The sequence below is a fragment of the Cajanus cajan genome, chromosome 7, assembly GCF_000230855.2.
Source record: "Cajanus cajan strain Asha chromosome 7, NIPB_CcT2T_4, whole genome shotgun sequence".
NCBI lineage: Eukaryota > Viridiplantae > Streptophyta > Magnoliopsida > Fabales > Fabaceae > Cajanus > Cajanus cajan.
Window position 1 is genome coordinate 60876184 of NC_138523.1, and position 22278 is coordinate 60898461.

At 32.5% G+C, this 22278-nt stretch overlaps 5 protein-coding genes across 7 annotated transcripts; 2 read left to right on the forward strand and 3 right to left on the reverse strand.

The window, feature by feature from the left end:
* The first annotated feature begins 311 nt into the window (after positions 1-311).
* On the forward strand, positions 312-2489 carry LOC109795371 (uncharacterized). 2 transcript variants are annotated; one of them, XM_083060402.1, is made up of 5 exons: positions 312-467; positions 642-679; positions 1706-1812; positions 1907-2031; positions 2126-2489. In XM_083060402.1, the coding sequence occupies exons 3-5, from the start codon at positions 1734-1736 to the stop codon at positions 2357-2359; spliced, it is 438 nt and encodes a 145-aa protein (XP_082916528.1). In that variant the 5' UTR covers positions 312-467; positions 642-679; positions 1706-1733; the 3' UTR covers positions 2360-2489. The 2 variants fall into 2 exon arrangements, with proteins under 2 accessions (XP_082916528.1, XP_020210433.1); XM_020354844.3 differs by having other exon boundaries at positions 314-467; positions 1706-1815.
* A 141-nt stretch (positions 2490-2630) lies between these two features.
* On the forward strand, positions 2631-6240 carry LOC109795370 (inositol transporter 1). 2 transcript variants are annotated; one of them, XM_020354842.3, is made up of 6 exons: positions 2631-3840; positions 4292-4362; positions 4442-4777; positions 4850-4957; positions 5025-5210; positions 5352-6240. In XM_020354842.3, the coding sequence occupies exons 1-6, from the start codon at positions 3690-3692 to the stop codon at positions 6000-6002; spliced, it is 1503 nt and encodes a 500-aa protein (XP_020210431.1). In that variant the 5' UTR covers positions 2631-3689; the 3' UTR covers positions 6003-6240. The 2 variants fall into 2 exon arrangements, with proteins under 2 accessions (XP_020210431.1, XP_020210432.1); XM_020354843.3 differs by having other exon boundaries at positions 4442-4705.
* Positions 6241-6664: 424 nt separating this feature from the next.
* LOC109795171 (G-type lectin S-receptor-like serine/threonine-protein kinase RLK1) lies at positions 6665-9325 on the reverse strand. Its single transcript, XM_020354599.3, has one exon. It carries the CDS (start codon positions 8863-8865, stop codon positions 6835-6837), a length of 2031 nt encoding a protein of 676 aa, XP_020210188.1. The 5' UTR covers positions 8866-9325; the 3' UTR covers positions 6665-6834.
* A 3347-nt stretch (positions 9326-12672) lies between these two features.
* LOC109795331 (G-type lectin S-receptor-like serine/threonine-protein kinase LECRK3) lies at positions 12673-17571 on the reverse strand. The gene has a single exon (XM_020354789.3). The coding sequence runs from the start codon at positions 15831-15833 to the stop codon at positions 13419-13421; it is 2415 nt and encodes an 804-aa protein (XP_020210378.2). The 5' UTR covers positions 15834-17571; the 3' UTR covers positions 12673-13418.
* A 149-nt stretch (positions 17572-17720) lies between these two features.
* Positions 17721-20604, reverse strand: LOC109817408 (RGG repeats nuclear RNA binding protein A). Its single transcript, XM_020382647.3, has 7 exons — positions 20235-20604; positions 19569-19872; positions 19420-19485; positions 19140-19272; positions 18730-18885; positions 18562-18618; positions 17721-18126 (listed from the first exon to the last, which is right to left on the reverse strand). Exons 1-7 carry the CDS (start codon positions 20392-20394, stop codon positions 17941-17943), a joined length of 1062 nt encoding a protein of 353 aa, XP_020238236.1. The 5' UTR covers positions 20395-20604; the 3' UTR covers positions 17721-17940.
* Between the last annotated feature and the right edge of the window lie 1674 nt (positions 20605-22278).

The following is a 22278-nucleotide window of genomic DNA, read 5'->3' on the forward strand; positions in this document are numbered from 1 at the left end:
CATGATAGAAATATAAAATCTATTATCTGAGATGTATAGTGTCAAATTTTGATCGGATTAGATTAAGTCTAACTTAAATACTAAAAAAATTTAATCTAAACTCATTAGGTTAATTTGAATTAGTTAGGATTCACGGACTATTTATACTTGTTTACATCTCTAATTCTAATTTTTATTCTATATAAAATCACTGATCTATAATTTTAGTCCTTAAAACAAGAAGTTGTTTAATTTTTGTCATTCAAAGATTAAAATAATTATTTTTATATTAATTATTATGTGATATTACTAATGTGTTTGACAAATAATTATATTAAGAAAAAGAAAAGCAATACGGTGTCGTTGGATTAGGGTTGTGCATAGGCAGACTAAGGCAGAAAGACAGTGATGATCGGAAGTGTTGTGCGCGCAACTTGGCTCCTCCGACTGTGAGTGTCCGTGGTGCTTAGAGCAACAGCCACAATAAGGCACGAGGGCCCTTGATTCCCACATAAGCTATCTCTTTTCAACCTAAATCCTGCGAATCACGATTCAACAACCTTTCTGTTTTACAAATATATACTCTTCAATATATACTTTTCCTGCTTATTTCCTCATTACAACTTAATTCTCATCTTCCTATATTCATTTTTACAACACAGATTCATACCTCTCTTCTCCCTTCCTGCGGCAATACAAGGTGCGTTTGGAAGATTCGCAATCCCATCCCATCTTAATCATCTTATTGCAATGTTTTTCACTTTTATCTGCATTAATATCTGGGCTACTATAACATACTTAGCTACAGCCATGTGGATTAGGGAAACATAATAGTCACCATACCAAACAGGGTGTGGAACTGGAGAACACCCATGTCACATTTCTTTGATTCTAAGACTGCTAATACCAAATTGATTGCTTTTAATTAGTCTCTCTTTTGAAAATAAAATATCCTAGCAAAATAAAATTAGCCTTGTATGTAGATTTATGAAACTTAAGATAGAACCTCCATATGATAACTTCAATGATATGAATGACACTTTATGTATAGTGCTACTTTCATATGATTGAAGAATAAGAACCCAGACTTAAACATATTGTTGTAGGGACGTGTAAATAGTTTAGATCTTTTTCTGTTACCAAAGAATACAGTGCATTTTGGTTACTCATGCTGTCAAGCACACTGGTTTATCAAAATCTTTTCCAAGCTACAACATCGTTCATCAAATAAAGCGGTGAAATAATAAAAAATTCTACTTAATCTCTACTTTGGTCATAGCATGCATTAACATCTCTCACAAATGGTACATTAAACACATTGTTGTTGCCTTTCACACTTTGATAGAAGATACTGATGTTTGTTACTACAATATTTAAAAAATACTTACTGCCAGTGCTAACTTCATTAGAAAAATCTCGAATTGAACAAGGTCTCTTCACTGAGCTTTCAGTTAATCAACAACCATTTAACATTTGAATTAATGGTTGCAAGCTCCATGACTTGCACCTTAGATATATGAGAAATCTTTTCCTTATCATAATCTCCTGTCTACATATTAAATACATGAATACCTTTTAATGATCACATGACAATACATTAGTATGAGCAGCTTCTTTAAGTTTTGATCTTGCCGCTACTGATTCATTCTATATTTGACCAATGTATTCTGTTTGTTAGTTGTTTTCACTGTATTTGATTTTTCCAATGCTATTATGTGTGTTTCAGGTAGGGTCTTTATCACATAGGAAACAACATGAATTTTGCAGCATCATTGTGCAGAAGACTGAATATCAAGGAACTTGTGACAAATGTTCCTGTTTACAGAAGTGCTGGTGGTATATCATAACTTCATGATCCTATATTGGCTACTGTATTATAACTTTCAAAAGTAAGCTAGACTAATGGTTTTTTGACACACTATTCTAGATGTTTCTGGAGATGGATTGAGTTTGGTGTTCAGGCGTTGGGCTACCAAAAAGACTGCTGGTTCCACAAAGAATGGACGTGATTCAAAACCCAAGAACCTTGGAGTGAAGAAATTTGGTGGGGAGGTATTTGTATAATTCGATCAGCAAGAGTATTAATCTTAGGATGTTCTGAATATGGTTCATTAACGCAGGACGTGACTCTTTTCTTACTATGCAGATGGTGATACCTGGAAATATCATTGTTAGACAACGTGGCACTCGTTTTCATCCAGGAAACTATGTCGGACTCGGGAAAGATCATACTCTGTTTGCGTTGAAAGAGGGTTGGGTGAAGTTTGAAAAGAACAAGCTGACTGGTCGGAAGTGGGTTCATGTTGAGCCTAAGGAAGGTCATGTCCTCCACCCTTTGTATGCAGATGCTTCTGCATCTGAGCCAAACGTTGCTATCTAAGTCTCGCCGATGACAAAATTCAGCTTACTTTCTCAGTTTCTTGCCTATGGTTTAGGTGAATTCCTAGATGTTCTTCCTATGCCTTAATTATACCATCTTTAATTGAAAAACGGGTCAGTTCTTTTGGTTAGTTATCGGATAAAATATGCTTTTGATTTTTCAAAATATCTCGAAACTCAGTTTTAATATATCTATCTATAATATCTACTTATTAAAACTGATGTGGATTTAGCCGTAAAAAAAAACTGATGTGGTTTTAATCTATTATTAGGGAATAAAAAAGTAGAAATTTAAAAAAAATGTTAAAATTTTAAATCTTGATTTTGTAAAGAATTTAAGTATAAAGGGCTTGTACAGTATCAAATATTTATATCAGACAGGGTTGTTCCATTTGTTACATCTAATATTATGACGATTTGTGTGAAGTATGAAGGAAAACCGAACAAATAATATTTTTCAGAAAACGACAGTCAATAATTTTGTAGTTATAATCCTAACTTTCCCAGCTTTTGATGCGGACTAGTGTTTCATAATGTATAGACAAGTCTGTGTGTTCGTGGTGCGTGTTTCTAAGGATCTTAAATATTCTTCCAATATGCTAATGTACATACATTTTTATGATGATAAAATGTACAAAAAATAGATTAGGTTGTCCATATTGAAATTTAAGGGAGGGGGGGTGTGTCAATGTGAGAGTTTTCTTTACTTAAAACTTTGCCCTCTTGTTACATTACAGTTTCCAAATAATAAACGAAGTGATACTTATGTATGATATGAGACATAGGACAGGTAGGAATAAGTTTTTTTTTAACAAATTGGTTTCTTTTTCTTTCTTCAAAATTGATTTTTTAAGTACAACAAGAATAATAAAACTATCTTCTGTTTTTTTTTTTTTAGTTATTTAACAATCATAAAATTTTAATGCATACTTTTTAATTTAAAAAGGCTTAAAAATCGGTATTAATAAATGACAGTAGTATATTTTCGTTATAAGAAAATGACGTTACATGTAAAATCATGGTGTCTTTAAATTGTAACAATCCTCGGAAAGCAATAAAAGCATAGCGTGTCCTTTCTTTCTCTTCTGAAACGAAACCATAGAATCTGGGTCATGAACTTTTCTGGGGAATCTTCAAAAATTCCCCGCTTGATACCCTCTCTAAAAAATAACATAATTTAAATTGAAACATACCCATTACTCATTGCTAATCGATTGAGAAATGGCGAACATTATCGTTGTTCCCCAATTTAATTCAGTGGGTGTGAGTAACGTAACAGAGGATTTAGATTAGGATTGGGGTTTGTTGCATAATTAAATTAATTAAGGAGAATGACGATAACTAATATACAACCGACGCCAGGAAGCTCAGGGTATTTGGATTTGTATCCTGAACGCAAAATGTCCTTTTTTAAGAATCCTTACATTCTGGGACTCACTACTGTCGCTGGCATCGGGGGAATGCTTTTTGGCTACGACACAGGTACATTATCCTTAACATGTTACTAGTGTTTTATTTCAACAAAAACTTGTCTCCACTATTCTTCTGCTTGATTTCAAAAGTTAATAATTTTTAATTATATGATAATTCATAATTTGATGAATGTGTAAAAATGTTTACAATTTCTTCCAATTAAGTTCAAAAAGTAATTGCCTTCTTTGAAAAATTTAGCATGCATTTATAAGTACTTTGAAACGGGAGGATTTAAAATGCCTTCTTTGAACAATAGCATGCATTTATAAGAACTTTGAAAAATGTCTCTCTCCTTATTTCTAACAAAGACATCTTTGGATAAACTTCTCTAGAAATATTTATAACTGAAGAAAATAATTTTTTTCATAAGATAAATTATTTGTAAAAAAAATTTCCAATTGGTTACTTCAAAATTTTATTTTGTTTTTAGCAAGCTAATATAAAATTTGTGGCATCACAGGTGTCATATCAGGAGCCCTTCTATATATTAAAGATGATTTTGAAGCGGTTAGACAAAGTAATTTTCTTCAGGTAGAATATAGTAGTTGGGTTATTGGCATGAATGAAGTTAAATATGCATTGTATTGTAAGAAATTGAGTTGGCATGCAGGAAACAATAGTGAGCATGGCAATTGCTGGTGCAATAATAGGAGCAGCAACAGGTGGATGGATTAATGATGCTTATGGAAGAAAGAAAGCCACTCTGGTCGCTGATGTTATCTTCATAATTGGAGCAATTGGCATGGCTGCTGCACCAGACCCTAATGTTCTCATTTTGGGACGTTTTCTCGTTGGTTTGGGTGTGGGTGTTGCCTCTGTTACTGCTCCTGTCTACATTGCAGAAGCATCCCCCTCCGAAATAAGAGGTTCATTAGTAAGCACCAATGTTCTCATGATCACTGCTGGACAGTTTCTTTCCTACGTCGTAAACCTTGCTTTTACAAGGGTAATATATTCATTGTCCTTCTTACTTAATAATCAAACATATATAATTCTCTTATTAATTCTATTCAACCAGGTTCGTGGCACATGGCGATGGATGCTGGGAGTTTCAGCCGTGCCAGCAATAGTTCAGTTTTTTCTCATGCTTTGCCTACCCGAATCCCCAAGATGGCTCTTCATGAAGGTTCAAACTTCAAACCCACTATACATCATTCCTCTGCTATATGCATGACATGTTTCGTTTTATGCAGAATAGGAAAAATGAAGCTGTTGATATACTCTCCAAGATCTATGACTTGGGTCGCTTAGAGGACGAAGTTGATTTTCTAACCACTCTGTCAGAGCAAGAGCGCCAAAAACGAAAGAACATCAGATTAAGGGATGTCTTCAAATCTAAAGAAATCAGACTCGCATTCCTTGTTGGAGCTGGACTGCAGGTAAAATATGTATACATCAACTTGGAGGCTGTTACAAATCATAGTAAATGGATGGACCTTTGTGAAGTGTGATTACATGCATGCAAGTTAGAAGATAAGTAACATATTAACATGTGATGCCATGATGGTTGTGTTGTGCAGGCTTTCCAGCAGTTTACAGGAATAAACACAGTGATGTACTACAGCCCCACCATTGTCCAAATGGCTGGGTTCCACTCGAATGAGTTAGCTCTTCAGCTGTCCCTCATAGTTGCTGGCATGAATGCTGTGGGAACAGTTCTTGGCATTTATCTAATTGATCATGCAGGTCGCAAAAAGTTGGCACTTTCGAGCTTGGGGGGAGTATTTGCATCTTTGGTGATTTTGTCAGTCTCATTCTTAAACCAATCATCATCAAGTGAAGTATTTGGATGGCTTGCAGTGGTGGGATTGGTTCTATACATATCATTTTTCTCTCCAGGGATGGGGCCTGTGCCTTGGACTGTGAACTCAGAGATATATCCTGAGGAGTATAGAGGAATTTGTGGAGGCATGTCAGCCACTGTGTGTTGGATCTCAAACTTGATTGTGTCTCAGAGCTTTCTTTCAATTGCTGAAGCTATAGGGACAGGTTACACTTTCTTGATTCTTGCTGCTATCTCTGTGCTTGCCTTTGTGTTTGTGCTGTTCTGTGTTCCAGAGACTAAGGGATTGACCTTTCATGAAGTGGAACTCATATGGAAGGAGAGAGCTTGGGGCGAGACCACTGACTCTAGAAACCTTCTTGCTCAGGGAACACAAAATCAATCTTAGCCATTTCTTACTTTCATCTACACATTAACATTATCCCACATTTTATTGTACATTCATGTTTATGATATTATTATCATATACTTCCATTATCTTATAAAGCATATACCTATACGAGATTGAGTACAGCTTTAGATATTTTTAAAAATAAACATTCCAGGATAATGTACACTTTGATATTTTATTCGAACTCTACTTCTTTACCACTCTAATAATTAGAATATGAAATTATTTCAAGATACTTCTTCATTGAGTTATTTAGAGATGGGCTTTTTGGATATTCGAGTTACTATTAAATTTTATTCGTATTGTTGTATTTTGTTCACTGGAGTCTGCAAGTGGATCAAGTGGGCTCTGTCTTCCACTTCAAAATGGAAAAAAAATAAAATCATTTGACAGCCTAATATTAGTCTTACCTCCCACTTGCTTCCCCCCCCCCCCCCCCCCCCACCAGATATGTGTGCATTTCGTATATCTTCCTATCTTTTATCGAAAAAAAAAATCAATTTTACGTACATCAAGAAATTTAGTAATTTATATTAAATTTTATTATTTTTATAATTTTTTTTATAATTTTTATTATTATTAATGTTAAAAGAAATAATGCAATTAAAAGACCATGTATTAAAAGAGGGATATTTTAGGTAAATTATTATCAAATGAAATGAAATTAAGTAGTTGAAATTTGTTTATATTTAAGAAGAAAAAAAAAATGTGTGTGTGTGTTTTTACTTATAATAGAGAATACACGGAGTATATAATTTATACATGAGTGTGACTATGACTAGTTTTACTTTGGTCCACATTTATAGATCATTATTTATAACCATTGAATTTATCTTGTACATACAATATTACTAACAACTTCATGTACTAGATTATATTGGGGTAGCTTTGACAACCCAAAATCTGATATTCTTGCGTTGTAAAGCTCATCAAGAAGTATATTTTGTGGCTTTATGTCACAATGTATGATCTGGGTGCAGCATTCCTCGTGCAAGTAAACCAACCCTCTTGCAATCCCAACGGCAATCTGGACTCTTTGGTTCCATTTTGGTTTGAAATCTCCGAAGAGGAAGTTTGCTAAAGTGCCATTGCTCATGAACTCATACACCAGAATGCGGTGTTCTCCCTCATCACAATATCCAAGTAGGCGAACCAAGTTTTTGTGATGAGTTTGTCCAATCACATTCACTTCTGTTTTGAATTCCTTATCGCTGTCTTTGAGTATCTTGTGCAATTTCTTTACTGCAATAGTAACCAAATCTGTTGTTCCTTTAAAGACAATGCCACAAGACCCCCTTCCCAATTCTTCTTTGAAGTTATTTGTTGCTTGCACAAGCTCTCCAAAGGTGAAACTGCGCAAATTGCTCTCTGCAACAGCTTTATTGGTAGAACTTCTTCTGTTGTAGTAAAAATAGAAACCGATACATACTGCACTGACCAGCATGAGATTCACAAAGACAGAACCTCCTAGAAGGACTGATATCACAGTTATCAAAGTATCTTGATCTTTTCCATTTTTCTTCTCTTCAAGGAATGGATTTGAAGGATTTGCTGACGAAACATCATTTTTCATCAACTTAATGAAAGCAGATCCCCCAACTGCTCTATCCTGTCTTCCATTTGAGAGAGGCAGCTTCTTCTTCCAGCAGCTATCATCTCTAAAAATAGAAACAGCACATAAACAATCTTGCAGGCAAGAAGTCTTGCAGTCTTCTGAATTGTAAGGTTGATACAATTCGTAATCTAATTCTGGCCAATCAGTATTTGGCATTTCCTCCATGTAGTAGAGATCTCCTTGAGAGCTTTGTCCACTTCCTTCACAACGGACTTCCAAATTTGGTTTGCAGCTGCCATACTCATCGGTTGAATCAAGAAGAGAATAACCTTTTGGGCACTTGCACTTTGGTCTTTGATCAGTATCAAGAGTGCAGATACTATTGAATCCACAGACACCACTACCCTTTTTTCCTACCAAATCTGTGCAAATGTTGTCTGGCAATGTCTTAATAACTGTCCAGCCTGGATTTGAACCTGGATTTTTTGGGTAACGAGATATGGTGAAAACTCCATCAAAATTGATGGTTGCTCTGTAATAATAGGAATCAGATGAGAGCTCATCTTTCGAATTTGTAATATAAACTCTCTCATCGCTCCTCTTCAATATATACAATCCTGAATTATCAAAAATCACACGGTAACCGGAGTTTGTTGTATTGGTCCCATCAAATGTGTGACTGATGTAATAAGCATCATAAGTATAGTTGGTAGGCAAATTTATAGGATTAAGCACAGCATTACCATCCGGAAGCAAGCGAAATTGGAACCTTCCTCGTGAGAAATTTGTCTCTTTCTGTCGAGAAGAAAGCGTGCCTTTTACCTCCATGATTTGAGTTGGCACCAATGTATCAGTTGGATTACTGAAACTTTCCCACAACACCTGCAAATTCTTATCCAGAAGCTGGAAGTTGCCTGTGTCATTTATTAGTCCATAGGAAATTGTACCTGATATGGTTTGTGATGTCCATAGCTCAACACCTTGAGGACTCTTCAGCACTAGTCCGCTGTATTCATTTAGCTCAAGTTTTGATCCTTTAGGAGCCGGGTTGTCTCCATTTGCATACCAAATCAAATTATCGTTTGGTACTTTTTGGTACCATATGGCAAGCAAGAAAAGGTCATTCTCAAGCTGATGAAATCCGAATGCAATCTCCTTTGATGAAGAAAGCCATTGCGCACCAACGTTTCCTGCAACAAGTGTCTCACCAATGGTAACATTATTCTGAGTCTGAGCAGAGACGTGTGGCACTTGCAGCAAGGGGAGAAGGATAACAGTAGCACAAACAAGAATAGTAACACTCATCTTTTGCTTGACATGTATTGGAATTTGAAGAAATGGTTCTTTTCTGTACTTTGTTGTAGGTGAATTAACTGCTATAAAGTTTAGTTACGTACAATTACACGCCTCATGCAACGCATGCTACAAGTGATTCTTTACATTTTATTGTTGAAATCTGAAGCGCGTCTTTGACTTGTTAGTAGTAATGACATTTCAAAGTCTTTAAAGCATATATATTTGTTAAACGTGAGACAACTGTGCGGTGTTAAATTGTATTGATGCATGTTTATTCAGAAGTCATCTAACTTCTGCAAGACGTTAAAATGACTTTGAGATGTCACGACAATGTCTATGCCTCCGTTTAGATCAACCGTAGAATAAGTTAGGTTTATACTCAGTCAAGGAGAATAACAACCTCATACAATCTAGATACATTATCCAAATCAAACATGTTATAACTTACAATTAAACAATATGTTTGCAAGTACGAGAATAAACGCTTACCAATTTCATATTTTGGGGAACTGAGTAGTTATTTGCTTATTTCTCTCATTTTAAAAGTTTCTCAAATAAAGTAAAAAGATTTATCTTTCCTCCATTCAAAGTTCGGGTTAATCTCGAAGGCACTGGGAAGCTGAAATGAATAGCATTTCTGACTTAAATATGCATTTAACAAACTTTGACTGACGTCGTCCATAAAATCTAATTATGATCTAGATTGTCATTGCTGTGACATAGACTCCAAATTTACACAGAAGGGTCAGCAAAACAAATAACACATCAATTTAGCTCGTAAGTATTAATTCCAAAAATAATAGAAATCATATTACGTGATTCTTCAAATATTAAAAGATCTTTCTAACTATTTCCTCAACATAAGATAATATATCAACGTAAGAACTAGACTGACAAATTTCATTACTTTAAAAACTATCTAAGACTAAGAGAGAGAATAACACTTAAACGCTCAGTGTTGTCCAGTATTGAACACAGAACCTTGAAATAAATAGATGAAGCTGTCGATGATATTTTTGGATTAGGTTTCCGATTTTCTTGGCGAGGATAAAGAATATAGATTTTAGTCCTCTAATATTTGAATATATAATTTTAGTTCTTCGATCTTATAAAATTTACGATCTACAATTTTAATCCTATAATTAGATTTTGACTTGCACTATGCTCGAATTTATAAATAATTATATATGATATAATTTGATGTATTATAAATATTTTTCAAAATATTACTTAAATATAAAAAGCATAATATATATATATATACATATATATATATATATATATATATATATATATTTTAAGATTACATTTTGATCATTCTATGTTGTAAAAAAAATTTATGGTAAAATTATTTAAATTTTGAGAAACTAAATATCACGATATATATCTAGGTATTTGAAAAATTAATGTCATTTTAATATGTTGAATTCTTTTGTGAAAAATGACAAGGTAGAATTAATAGAGTTTGTATTTACATTTGAACTTTAATGTATGAACATTGAGAGAGCAGTATAAAACATTCAGAGAACTTTAATGTAAGAATAGAGTTATTGGCACCAATGTATCATGTGAGTTTAAAATGATTGAGAGTTTATAAAATGAAATAAAATAAATAATAATTTACTATTAAAAATAGATCATTTTTAATATTTGTAATGATGTTATATCATCAAATTATATAATAGAAAAGTTATTTGAAATTAAAGTATATTGGTGAATTATATAGATATTTTAAATTTAGGTGTATTTTAAAAGTATAATTTACTTTATATATATATATATATATATATATATATATATATATATATATTTATCGGGGATCATATAATGATAATGAAATTAAAATTTATATTATTTTTTATTAAATAACTAATAATTTAAAATTTTATAAAAAATAATGCTATTACATTTGTAATCAGTACAATATTAAATTACATTTATTCAGAATTTATATGTTAAATTTAATTTTTAATTAAGAGATAGTCGATAATGTTACAATTTGAATCGGCAGTTACATTATATGGATTAATTTGTAATTGAAAGACATGATAAAATTATTTATTTTTATTTAAGAGCCATGTGTATTAATTATGGTAATGTTATAGTTTAAATCTACATTTATATATTAATAATTAATTTCTAATCAATAGATTTAGTTTGATTTGAATGTCCGTTGTTTGAAAAATTATAAATAGTATGCAAATATTATTAAAAAAACACTTCTGGAATGAAATATAAAAATCCAACTTTCTATATGAAATTTGAATTGGTGAACTAGGTGTTACATATAAATTTGAAAACAGATAATTTTTATAAGTGCAGTAATAAGAAAAATTCAATTTAATAATTTTTTTAGACAATATGGCTCATATTAGTGAGGAAAAATAATAAGTTTTATAATAATATTTGAATTATATTATAATTAATTTGAAGATGTAGTTATTAAGACACAATATACATAACATATTCGTAATTTAATGTATCACATGCTAATAGAAATAACATACAAAAAATTATAAATAACTTCAAATTTTAACTTTGTGATTTTTATTAAGTTCTTGTGACCTATGTCCCTCTTAAAAAAGATAATGTTATGTTTCTTTTTATTCTCTTTTATTTTTTATTACCTTAAAAAATACAGAGAAAAAAAATTCTATGCATAAATTTTTATTTTTTAAGAGAAGAATAATATGTCAAAAGTAGAAGAAAACGAAGAGAGAAAAAAGAAAGTGTTGAGTAGATAAACTCATAGAACCCATGAAACCAAAGACCACAAGTTGGAAGGGAAACAATTATGAAGGATAGAAAAATATCTCTTAAAAAGAGATTGTTTTGAAACTTTAAATTTCACGATCTCAACAATCATGACTCCTACGATAAGACAATCTCACAAAATTTAAGAAATTAATGTGACGGTTGTTAGAAAAATAAGATAAATATCAGTAAAATTATATAAGTGAAATAAGATTAAAAAAAAGTACTAATTAGGACTTCTAATGATAATTTTAATATCAAAGAAGAATTACAATTTAGAATATTTAGGACAGGAAAAAATGAAATTTATAATAAAATCTTACAAACCCAATAAACTATTTTGAGAACTAAAAGAATTGTAGTAAAGAAAGTCCATTTCTACAAAAGATTTAGAGATCAAAATAGGAACCAAAATGTATATTTAAATAAAAGTAAAAAAGAAATATTGAAAATTCATTTTAGAGGATTTAGAAGATGAGAGAACAAAATTTAAGTCTAAATGAACAACGTAAGAGGTGGATTTTGTATAGTTTCCAATTTATTTTTTATTGTGATAGAAATGTAGTTAGTTATAAGGAGTAGAAACTGAAAAAATTAATATTAATTAATATCATTCATTTAGAAATATTTTTAAGTAATTAATTAATAGGCTTAAAAATTCAAATGTAGATGTGAATTTTATAGAGTGCTTAAGATAAAGTGACTTTTAATAGAGAAAGTTAATGTTGACATGACTAGAGAATAATAAATGTTTATGTTTTTCAGTTTTTATATTATAAAATAAGTTATAAATGTTAACCATAACCACACATTAAATAAATAATATAATAATTAATATTTTATTATATTTAGAATTAGTAGGTTATTATTCCTTGCAATAAGAAGGCATCAATCAATGAATACTTTTATTAAGATTTCACTTTTGAACAAACAAATTATTTTTGCTGTAAAAAAAATATTTTTAGCTTATTTCTTATGAATGAATAATTATCGAAGCATAGAGAATATAGAATTTATATCAATGTTTGCAATCAAAACAAAGAAAAACATAACAACATTAAAAATTCTTAAATTCTCTCTAAAAGACAAATTAAAATCGACTAACTTGTCGGCAAGTTAATTACCAAACTAGTAGTCTACTAGCAGAAATAATGGAGAGAATACTTTGAACCAAGTTAAAGCACAGATGATGAGAGGTGCAACTCAATTATAGAAGAATTATAGCACTTAAAGAATCGGACTCAAATGAGATGCTTGAACCCTCTATTCCACGCAAGAACAACCCAATGTGCTTACTTTTAATTATTACACTTTATAATCCATCAGCAGCCAACCAGCCGCATGGAGAAAGGGGATTAAAATGAATAATAAAACCACGAGAGTAAGAAATAAAAGCTACATCAGCATTTGCGATCAAAGTAAAGAAAGGCATAACAATATTAAAAGTTCTTAAATTCTCACTTAGAGACAAATCAAAACTGGCTAATTTGTCAGCAACTTAATTACCAGACCAATACTCTACCAGCAGAAATAAAGGAGAAAATACTTTGAATCAAATTAAAGCACAAATGATGAGGGATGCAACCCAATTATAGAAGATTTATGGCATTTAAAGAATCAGACATTTGATGAGATGTTTGAACCTTTTATTCCACACAAGAACAATAAAATGTGCTTACTTTTGTTACACTTTTTAATCCATGAGCTGCCACTCAGCCGCATGGACAAAGGGGATTGAAATGAATAAGAAACAAAGCAAACACAAAATTAACGACGTAACATAATCAAGACATGAAACGAAACTAATTTCAACCGCAACTAACAGACACAGAAGCATAAGGACAGGGGCTTGGTGGAACTGTGACTGGAGCTATTCCTTCCAACATCAGCATCACCTTCTTCATTGTTGGCCTTAGAGAGGGATCCTCTTGAAGGCACCAAATAGCTGCCTTCACAAACCTTTCGAGCATATTTATGTCATTGATAGCCTCATCATCATTTTCAACCAGTACGGCAACTCTTCCATCCTTGTAGCAATCATAAACCCAATCAGTTAAAATTGCCTTCTCATCATTGCCAATGTCACCTTCTACATTTCTCCTGCAGCAAATGATCTCCACAAGCAGCACTCCAAAACTGTAAACATCAACCTTGGCAGTGATTGGTGCACTCCTGAACCATTCTGGTGCAACATACCCTCTTGTTCCTCGAATGCCAGTTTCTGTGCGGCTTTGATTAATCCTTAGTAGCTTTGACAACCCAAAATCTGATATTCTTGCGTTGTAAAGCTCATCAAGAAGTATATTTTGTGGCTTTATGTCACAATGTATGATCTGGGTGCAGCATTCCTCGTGCAAGTAAACCAACCCTCTTGCAATCCCAACGGCAATCTGGACTCTTTGGTACCATTTTGGTTTGAAATCTCCGAAGATGAAGTTTGCTAAACTGCCATTGCTCATGAACTCATACACCAGAATGCGGTGTTCTCCCTCATCACAATATCCAAGTAGGCGAACCAAGTTTTTGTGATGAGTTTGGCCAATCACATTCACTTCTGTTTTGAATTCCTTATCGTTGTCTTTGAGCATCTTGTCCAATTTCTTTACTGCAATAGTAACCAAATCTGTTGTTCCTTTAAAGACAATGCCACAAGACCCCCTTCCCAATTCTTCTTTGAAGTTATTTGTTGCTTGCACAAGCTCTCCAAAGGTGAAACTGCGCAAATTGCTCTCTGCAACAGTTTTATTGATAGAACTTCTTCTGTTGTTGTTGAAGTAGAAACCGATACATACTGCACTGACCAGCATGAGATTCACAAAGACAGAACCTCCTAGAAGGACTGATATCACAGTTATCAAAGTATCTTGATCTTTTCCTTTTTTGTTCTCTTCTAGGAATGGCTTAGAAGGACTTGCCGACAAAGTATCATTTTTCATCAACTTAATAAAAGCAGATCCCCCTACTGATTTATCCCGTCTTCCATTTGAGAGAGGCAGCTTCTTCTTCCAGCAGCTACCATTTCTATAAACAGAAACAGCGCATAAGCAGTCTTGCAAGCAAGAAGTCTTGCAATCCTCTGAATTGTAAGGTCTATACATTTCATAAACTGATAGAGGCCAATCAGTATTTGGCATTTCCTCCATGTAGTAGAAATCTCCTTGAGAGCTTTGTCCACTTCCTTCACAACGGAGTTCCAAATTTGTTTTGCAGCTGCCATACTCATCGGTTGAATCAAGAAGAGAATAACCTTCTGGGCACTTGCACTTTGGTCTTTGATCAGTATCAAGAGTGCAGATACTATTGAATCCACAGACACCACTACCCTTTGGTCCTGCCAAATCTGTGCAAATGTTGTTTGGCAATGTCTTAATAACTGTCCAGCCTGGATTTGGACCTGGATTTTTTGGGTAACGGGATATGGTGAAAACTCCATCAAAATTGATGGTTGCTCTGTAATAATAGGAATCAGTTGAGAGCACGTCTTTTGAATTTGTAATATTAACCCTCTTATCGTTCCTCTTCAATATATACAGTCCCGAATTATCAAAAATCACACGGTAACCGGAGTTCGTTGTGTTGGTCTTATCATAAGTGTAACTGATGTAATAAGCATCATAGGGATATTTGGTAAGCAAATTAACAGGATTAAGCACAGCATTACCACTCAAAAGCAAGCGAAATCGGAACCTTCCTTGTGAGAAATTGGTCTCTTTCTGCCGAGATGAAAGCGTGCCTTTTACCTCCATGATTTGAGTTGGCACCAATGTATCAGTTGGATTACTGAAACTTTCCCACAACACCTGCGAATTCTTATCCAGAAGCTGGAAGTTGCCTGTGTCATTTATTAGTCCATAGGAAATTGTACCTGATATGGTTTGTGATGTCCATAGCTCAACACCTTGAGGACTATTCAGCATTAGTCCGCTGTATTCATTTAGCTCAAGTTTTGATCCTTTAGGAGCCGGGTTGTCTCCATTTGCATACCAAATCAAATTATCGTTTGGTATTTTTTGGTACCATATGGCAAGCAAGAAAAGGTCATTCTCAAGCTGATGAAATCCAAATGCAATCTCCTTTGATGAAGAAAGCCATTGCGCACCAACGTTACCTGCAACAAGTGTCTCACCAACGCTAACATTATTCCGAGTCTGAGCAGAGACGTATGGCACTTGCACCAAGGGGAGAAGGATAACGGTGGCACAAATAAGAATAGTAACAATCATCTTTGCTTGGCATGTATTGGAATTGGAATTTGAAGAAATGGTTCTATTTATATACTTCGTTGCAGTTGATCAAACTGAAATAAAGTTAAGTAGTTACAAGCCATAGATTCATGCAACGCAGGCTACAAGTGATTCTTTAAATTTTATTTTTGAAATCTAAAGCGCGTCGCAGACTTGTTAGTAGTGAACTTCTCAAGAATAATTGTTAAAAGTGAGACAACTGTAATTGAATTGATGTAAGTTTATTCAGAATACTCACTCGACTAACTTTTGCAAGTCAAGCTAAAATCACTTTGAAATGTGACCACAAATTCAGTGGTGCCGTTTAGATCGGTACTGGATGCATGCATTAATGTCAAGCGTACTTGACCTTCACCGTAGAATTTAAGTTAGGTTTATTTCATTTTTTATATAGAAAATATTATACATGTTGGCAATAGAATCAAACCTAAGTTTTCATGCTTATAACTACTTTCAACTCCTTCCCAATTACTAGACTAAATCTAGTAGTATTTAAGCTAGGTTTTTACTCTGTCAAGGATAATAATCAAATTCTAAAACCATGGAAATTTAAGTTAAATTTGAACAACCTCATACAATATATATAGGTTGACCCAAATACATTACCCAGATCAAACATGTTACTTTGTTGTAACTTACAATTAAACAATATGTTTTATAGTACGAGAATATATCGCTTACCAACTTCATATTTTGGGGAATTTAGCACTTTGCCTGCTATGCACTAATTTATATCTTTTTGAAAAGAAAAGGGGTGGAAAAAAAAACTTCTAAATTACGATTGTAACAAATTATTTTAATAAATTAAAAACAATTCATGATAATTTGTTGTTTATTTCTCTCATTTTAAAAGTTTTTCTCAAAGTAAAAAAGATTTATCTTTACTCCATTCAAACTACCGGCTTATCCCGAAGGCACTGGGAAGCTGAAATCGATAGCCTTTGCTGACTTAAATGTACATTTAACAAACTTTGACGTCGTCCAAAAAATTGGTGTCCTCGTAAAATCTATCTCTGATCTAGATTGTCACTGCTGTGACATATGCTCCAAATTTCCTCAGAAGGGTCATAAAAACAAATAACACATCAATTTAGCTCGAAAGTATGAATTCCAAAAATATTACAAATCATATTACATGATTCTTCAAGTATTAAAATAACTTTCAAACTATTCCCTCAACATAAGATAATATATCAACGTAAGAACTTGACTGACAAATTTTCAATACTTACAATAAATAGATGAAGCTGTCGATGATATTTTTGGCTTAGGTTCCGATGTTCTTGCCTTCTTGGCAGGGATAAAGAATATTTGTTAAATTGTCCTTTTATACCCAATAATATCTGATCCATAATTTTAGTCCTCCAATATTTAAATATATAATTTTAGTTCTCAAATCTTACATATCTCCAATCCACAATCTACAATTTTAATCCAATAATTGTAATGTTAATCATAACTTGACATTAAATAAATAATGTAATAATTAATATTTAACTACATTCAGAATAAATAAGCTTTTAATCCTTACTTTTACCCAAAAATAAAAAGTTGTAAAATAGATGACAATGGATTAAATAAGGATCGAAAGCACAATCTAACCTAAATATTATTTGTCATAATTTAATCAACATTAAATCATGATCAAAATTGCAATTTTAAACATATAAACATTTAACAATAGGATCAAAATTACATAATTTATATAATTGGAGGACTAAAACTACAGATTTAAAAATTCAAAGATCAAAATTACATATTAGATATTATAGAATATCAATTTAGCCAAAAATATATGAACCACAAATTTTCAAGAAAAACTATGTTCAATCTAAAAAAGTGGGGAAAGGGTCTGCCTCGTCTGTCTATGCCGCAAATTGACACTAGAAGTAAAACATAACAATTGGAGAAGCGTGTGTAAGTGGGTCACAAACAAACAATCTAAATTTACATTTTAAGGCTTTAAATTAAAATAACCCTGCCGATACAGGAAATCCAATTGACATAGTTCTTTTTCCTGCTTCAAAGCAGAGAACCAAAATTGAGACAAGGTACATAAAAATGTTAGCACAATACTGGAAAATTCTCACTTGACACCCAAAGTAGGGAATTGCCCAGGATCTTCAATTGACGGAGCAGAAATGTTCGCAGTTGCATAGCCACCATAACCCCCCCTAGCCCCACGCCCTCTACCACGACCTCGTCCCCGCCCACCTGGGTTATAGTAACTTTCACCCTCTGGGGGCTTCAGAAACTCGTTGATGCTGACAGACTAACAAGTAACAACATGAAACCCAATTAACAAAACGGGAAAAAGTCAGCAAAATCTATTAGATGTCAAAGAACTAAAAATCATGGCCATGTGCATGATAAGATTAAAAATCTAAAGTAAAGAAGAAATATATCACATTCACATGTAAGGCTGCCAATATTACAAACTAATACAAAGATAGAAAGGAAGCAAAAACAAAAGAAACAGAATAGTAGAATTGGAGTTTTTGGGGACCAATGACAACTTCAGTTTCCACCCGTAACCATACAATAAATTAAAGAAATAAATCAAATGGATAACGAGTTAACTACAGGCGTTTTCCATAAATAACAATTTCAGTAATGATTGGAATTGTTAATTAAATGATCAGCCATAATGGAATTATTAACTGAATGCAAAAGTAGTCATAGATAGACAAAAGCAACAAATTCACACCTTCTTGGATTTCTCTTCCTTCTCAAGAGTCTCTTTGCGCTTATCCTTATCAGATCCCTTCAAATGAAAAATATTCCAAGAGTCAAGAATGTCATCAGGTATTAATAATAACAATATAAAATTTAAAAACTACAAACTAGAATGGAAACATAGAGCCACAAGCCTCACCAGCTTAATAAAGATATCATCATTGTCTTTCTTGTTTGACAGCTGCTGCATGGATTCAAAAACTTTAGTATCCACCTTTCTCTCCTCAGTCTTAACCGCTTGCAAAGCCTTCCTTCTCTCTTCCAGTACTTTTTCATATTCCTCCAGAGTCATCTCCTGTCAACAGGAAATAAAAGGCATATGTTAAGAAATGGAAGAAGTATAAATACACACTAATACCTCCCCATAACTGCAATCACTTTAAATGTATGATAACATGCAGAGTGACAAATTCATAGTATGCCAGTTATTTGCGACAAATTCAAAAATCTTCTGCTTGTCTACTGATGATCTTAAAAGAAAACATTCACAATATACAGAAGCAGATAAAATAGAAAATCAAAACACTTGAAATAAACTTGGACAATCACCTTATCCTCTGGCTCTTTTTCTTCAGCCTCATTAGCAGGATTCTCCTTGTTTCCATCTGCGGCAACATCATCCTCACCTGAAGGCTTTTCATCACCAAAATTCTTAGCAGGTTCATTCACTTCCTCAGTCTCCCTAAGTAAAATTCAAGAGGAAAAGAAAAAAAATGCAACAATAAAAGTTCATGAAAAAAGCATAAAACAGAAACCAAGCTCAAGGGGGTTGTCAACAGAAGTATGAAAGTGCTGGTTCGCAAAAGTCCTGGTTCACGAAAGTGCTTACTGGGAAAATTCATCAGTTTGTACTCCCCAGTTCCCTCTCCCAGCACCTTCACGTTTGAATTCATTTCTGCAAATAGAACAGGCTATATCAGTTGAAGAACCAAAAGTCAGTTTAACAACCCAGAAACTAGTTACAGAAATAGCATTTACCCATGTCCAGTCCCACTGCGGCGTTCAAATGGCCTCCGGGTACGGCCATCTTCACCAGCTTCTCCATTACTGAAACCTCCACGCCCACCACGACCTCCACGGTAAGGCCCACGAGGTCCACCATAACCAGGCCTTTCTGAGGGCTTTCCACCCTCTCCTTCAAGGGCACCTTGACCAGGAGGGGCAGCAAATGAATTCTCATCATTGGAGAAGTCACGGTTGAAACCACCACGACCACGGCCACGTCCAGTTCCCCGTCCCCCTCCACGACCTCCGCGTGAAGTTCCATTTCTCGCATCCCTCACTATTACAACAATAGAAAAGTTAATTAATAATAAACAAATAAAATAAGTTTAACTGAAGGAAACAAATTCACAAAGAAACCATGTTTTTCCACTTTAAGTAATCTCTCTGATTTGAGTGACATTTCCTTGGTTAGTATTCAACAATCAGCATTATAAACAAGAAAAAGATTCATAACACAAGCTACATTACTTATTAAGTGTGTGTTTGAACAGAATCTTCAACCCATTTCCCAGACATTAACTTGTATTGTGAATAAAACAACCGTTTATCAATCTTCCACATTATCTAAACCCTAAAACAAAATAAAGAATAGAATAGAAAAAGAGGCATGCAAAATAGAAGGAGTGCAGAAATATATACCAGCCTGAGAGGGAGGGAGTGGCTTGGTAGGAAGCTGAGCGGGTTTGTTGGGCAGAGTCTTAGGAGCAGCAGTGACAACCTTAAGCTGTTCGGCAGCAATTCTTTGAGAAGGGTCCTCTGCATCATCTCCCAACAAATCAAAAGGGTTCATGGTTGCCATTGTGCTTTGTTTCCTCGCCAATCCCAAACCCCAATTTATGTCTTATTTCACTCAATCTCAATTCCAATCCTATTGAATCAACAACAACTCCTCCATCTTACTGTGGCAGTGACAAACAGAACAGAGTAAGTGACTAAGAGAGAGATTGTAAAACCCTAGCCGCTTCTCAAACACCCAATTTATTAGGGCGCAATGTTGATGGGCCTTTCTCTTTTTTTGAAGAAAGAAAAAAACTGATTGTCCCAGATTATTTTAAGGTGTCCAAAAATGAAATTAACCACGGTGTATTAGATTAAGATTTTAAAATATTTTTTTAGTTAAAAAAAATCTTATAGATTTTAAAAGACTTTGCAGGATTTTCATGACTTTTAAGATTTTATAAGATTTTACAAGACTTAAAATGAAGAAGAAAGGAGCATAAAAAAAAGATAAAAAAAAACTCACTTGAAAATTCTTGAAACACTTGACAAGTCACTTCAAACAATCCTTCAAAATTCGATGGGTTTGGATAAGATTGTTTATGAATTTGGTATTTATAAATAATACTAGAAAGTCCTTCAAAATCTCTCTCACTCAACAATCCTTTAAAATCTTTATATTTTTGAATACTAATGAATTATTTTTAAGTTGTAAAAAATCTCAAATGAATACCAATGGATTTTAATGGACTCTTTAAAAAATCTTGAAAATCAGATTGAATACCACTGGATTGTTTTTAAGTGGCAAGTCTTGATTGAATATTAATGGACTTTTTTACTAAAAAAAGGTCTTTTAAAATCCTACGAAATCCTAAACCAATAAAGTCTTGATTGTATACCAATTGACTTTCTTTCCATTTAAAAATTTCACCTATAGTTTTATCAAAAAAAAAAATAATCCAGCATAATAGTATAATATAGAGTACGTTTTGATACACGTTAAAAGTATTTTTGAAAATTTGCCTGCTAAAAAAATAATTTTTTAATAAAAAAATTTCAAAAGTAATTATAAATGTGTATTCAAACAAGTTCATAATATAATATTTATATAATTCGAAAATAGTTTAAATATATTTGTAGCTTTTATAGTGTAATATTCAATTATAGTCTTTTGTAAAATTATTTTAAAAAAATTTGTAACATTTATTTATTTTATTAAATCTTTGTTATAAAGACCGAAATAAATAAATTATTAATAAATATTTAATGTCTATTTAAGATTTTGTCTCTTCATTTTCTCTGTCTTATGGTGTTTCTTGGTATCCCTTCCCTACTCGTATTATATATAATTTTTTATTATTTATTATTTATAAAAATAATTTATGGAGGCAATAAGTGTCACAATGATAATCTATAATTGCAATAATTATTTTTGTCTTTATGATTTTTTTAGATATTATTATTCTTTAATTGATTTAGAGTTTAAAATTTAGTGTTTAATCGCATATGATAATTGATTTTTTTTTTCATAAATGAAGTTTTACCCTTTAATTATGTACATCCGTTTCTTATTTTTCTTCTCTCTTTTATTTTATAAAAGAAATAGAAAAACACATATTGTGCCTATTTTCTCCAGTAGCAAAGTCCTCCAACTTGGTAAGTTGACCCTTTCTCTAGTAACATAATTAAGTGATTTAGTTTAAAAATATGTATACAAAATTTTATATAATTTCAAAATTATTTGATAGTTTATATAAAGTGATATTTAAAATATATGTAAATATTTATTGTTAAATAACATATATAAAAAAATTAATTATGTGAAATTTGATAAACATAATTATAACTAATATTATTAAATACAATAATTAAAATCAATTAAATTTGTATTTTATAAAAGATTATTGAATATATCATTTTATTAATTATGTAATATTATTAGATACAATAATTAAATCAATTAAAT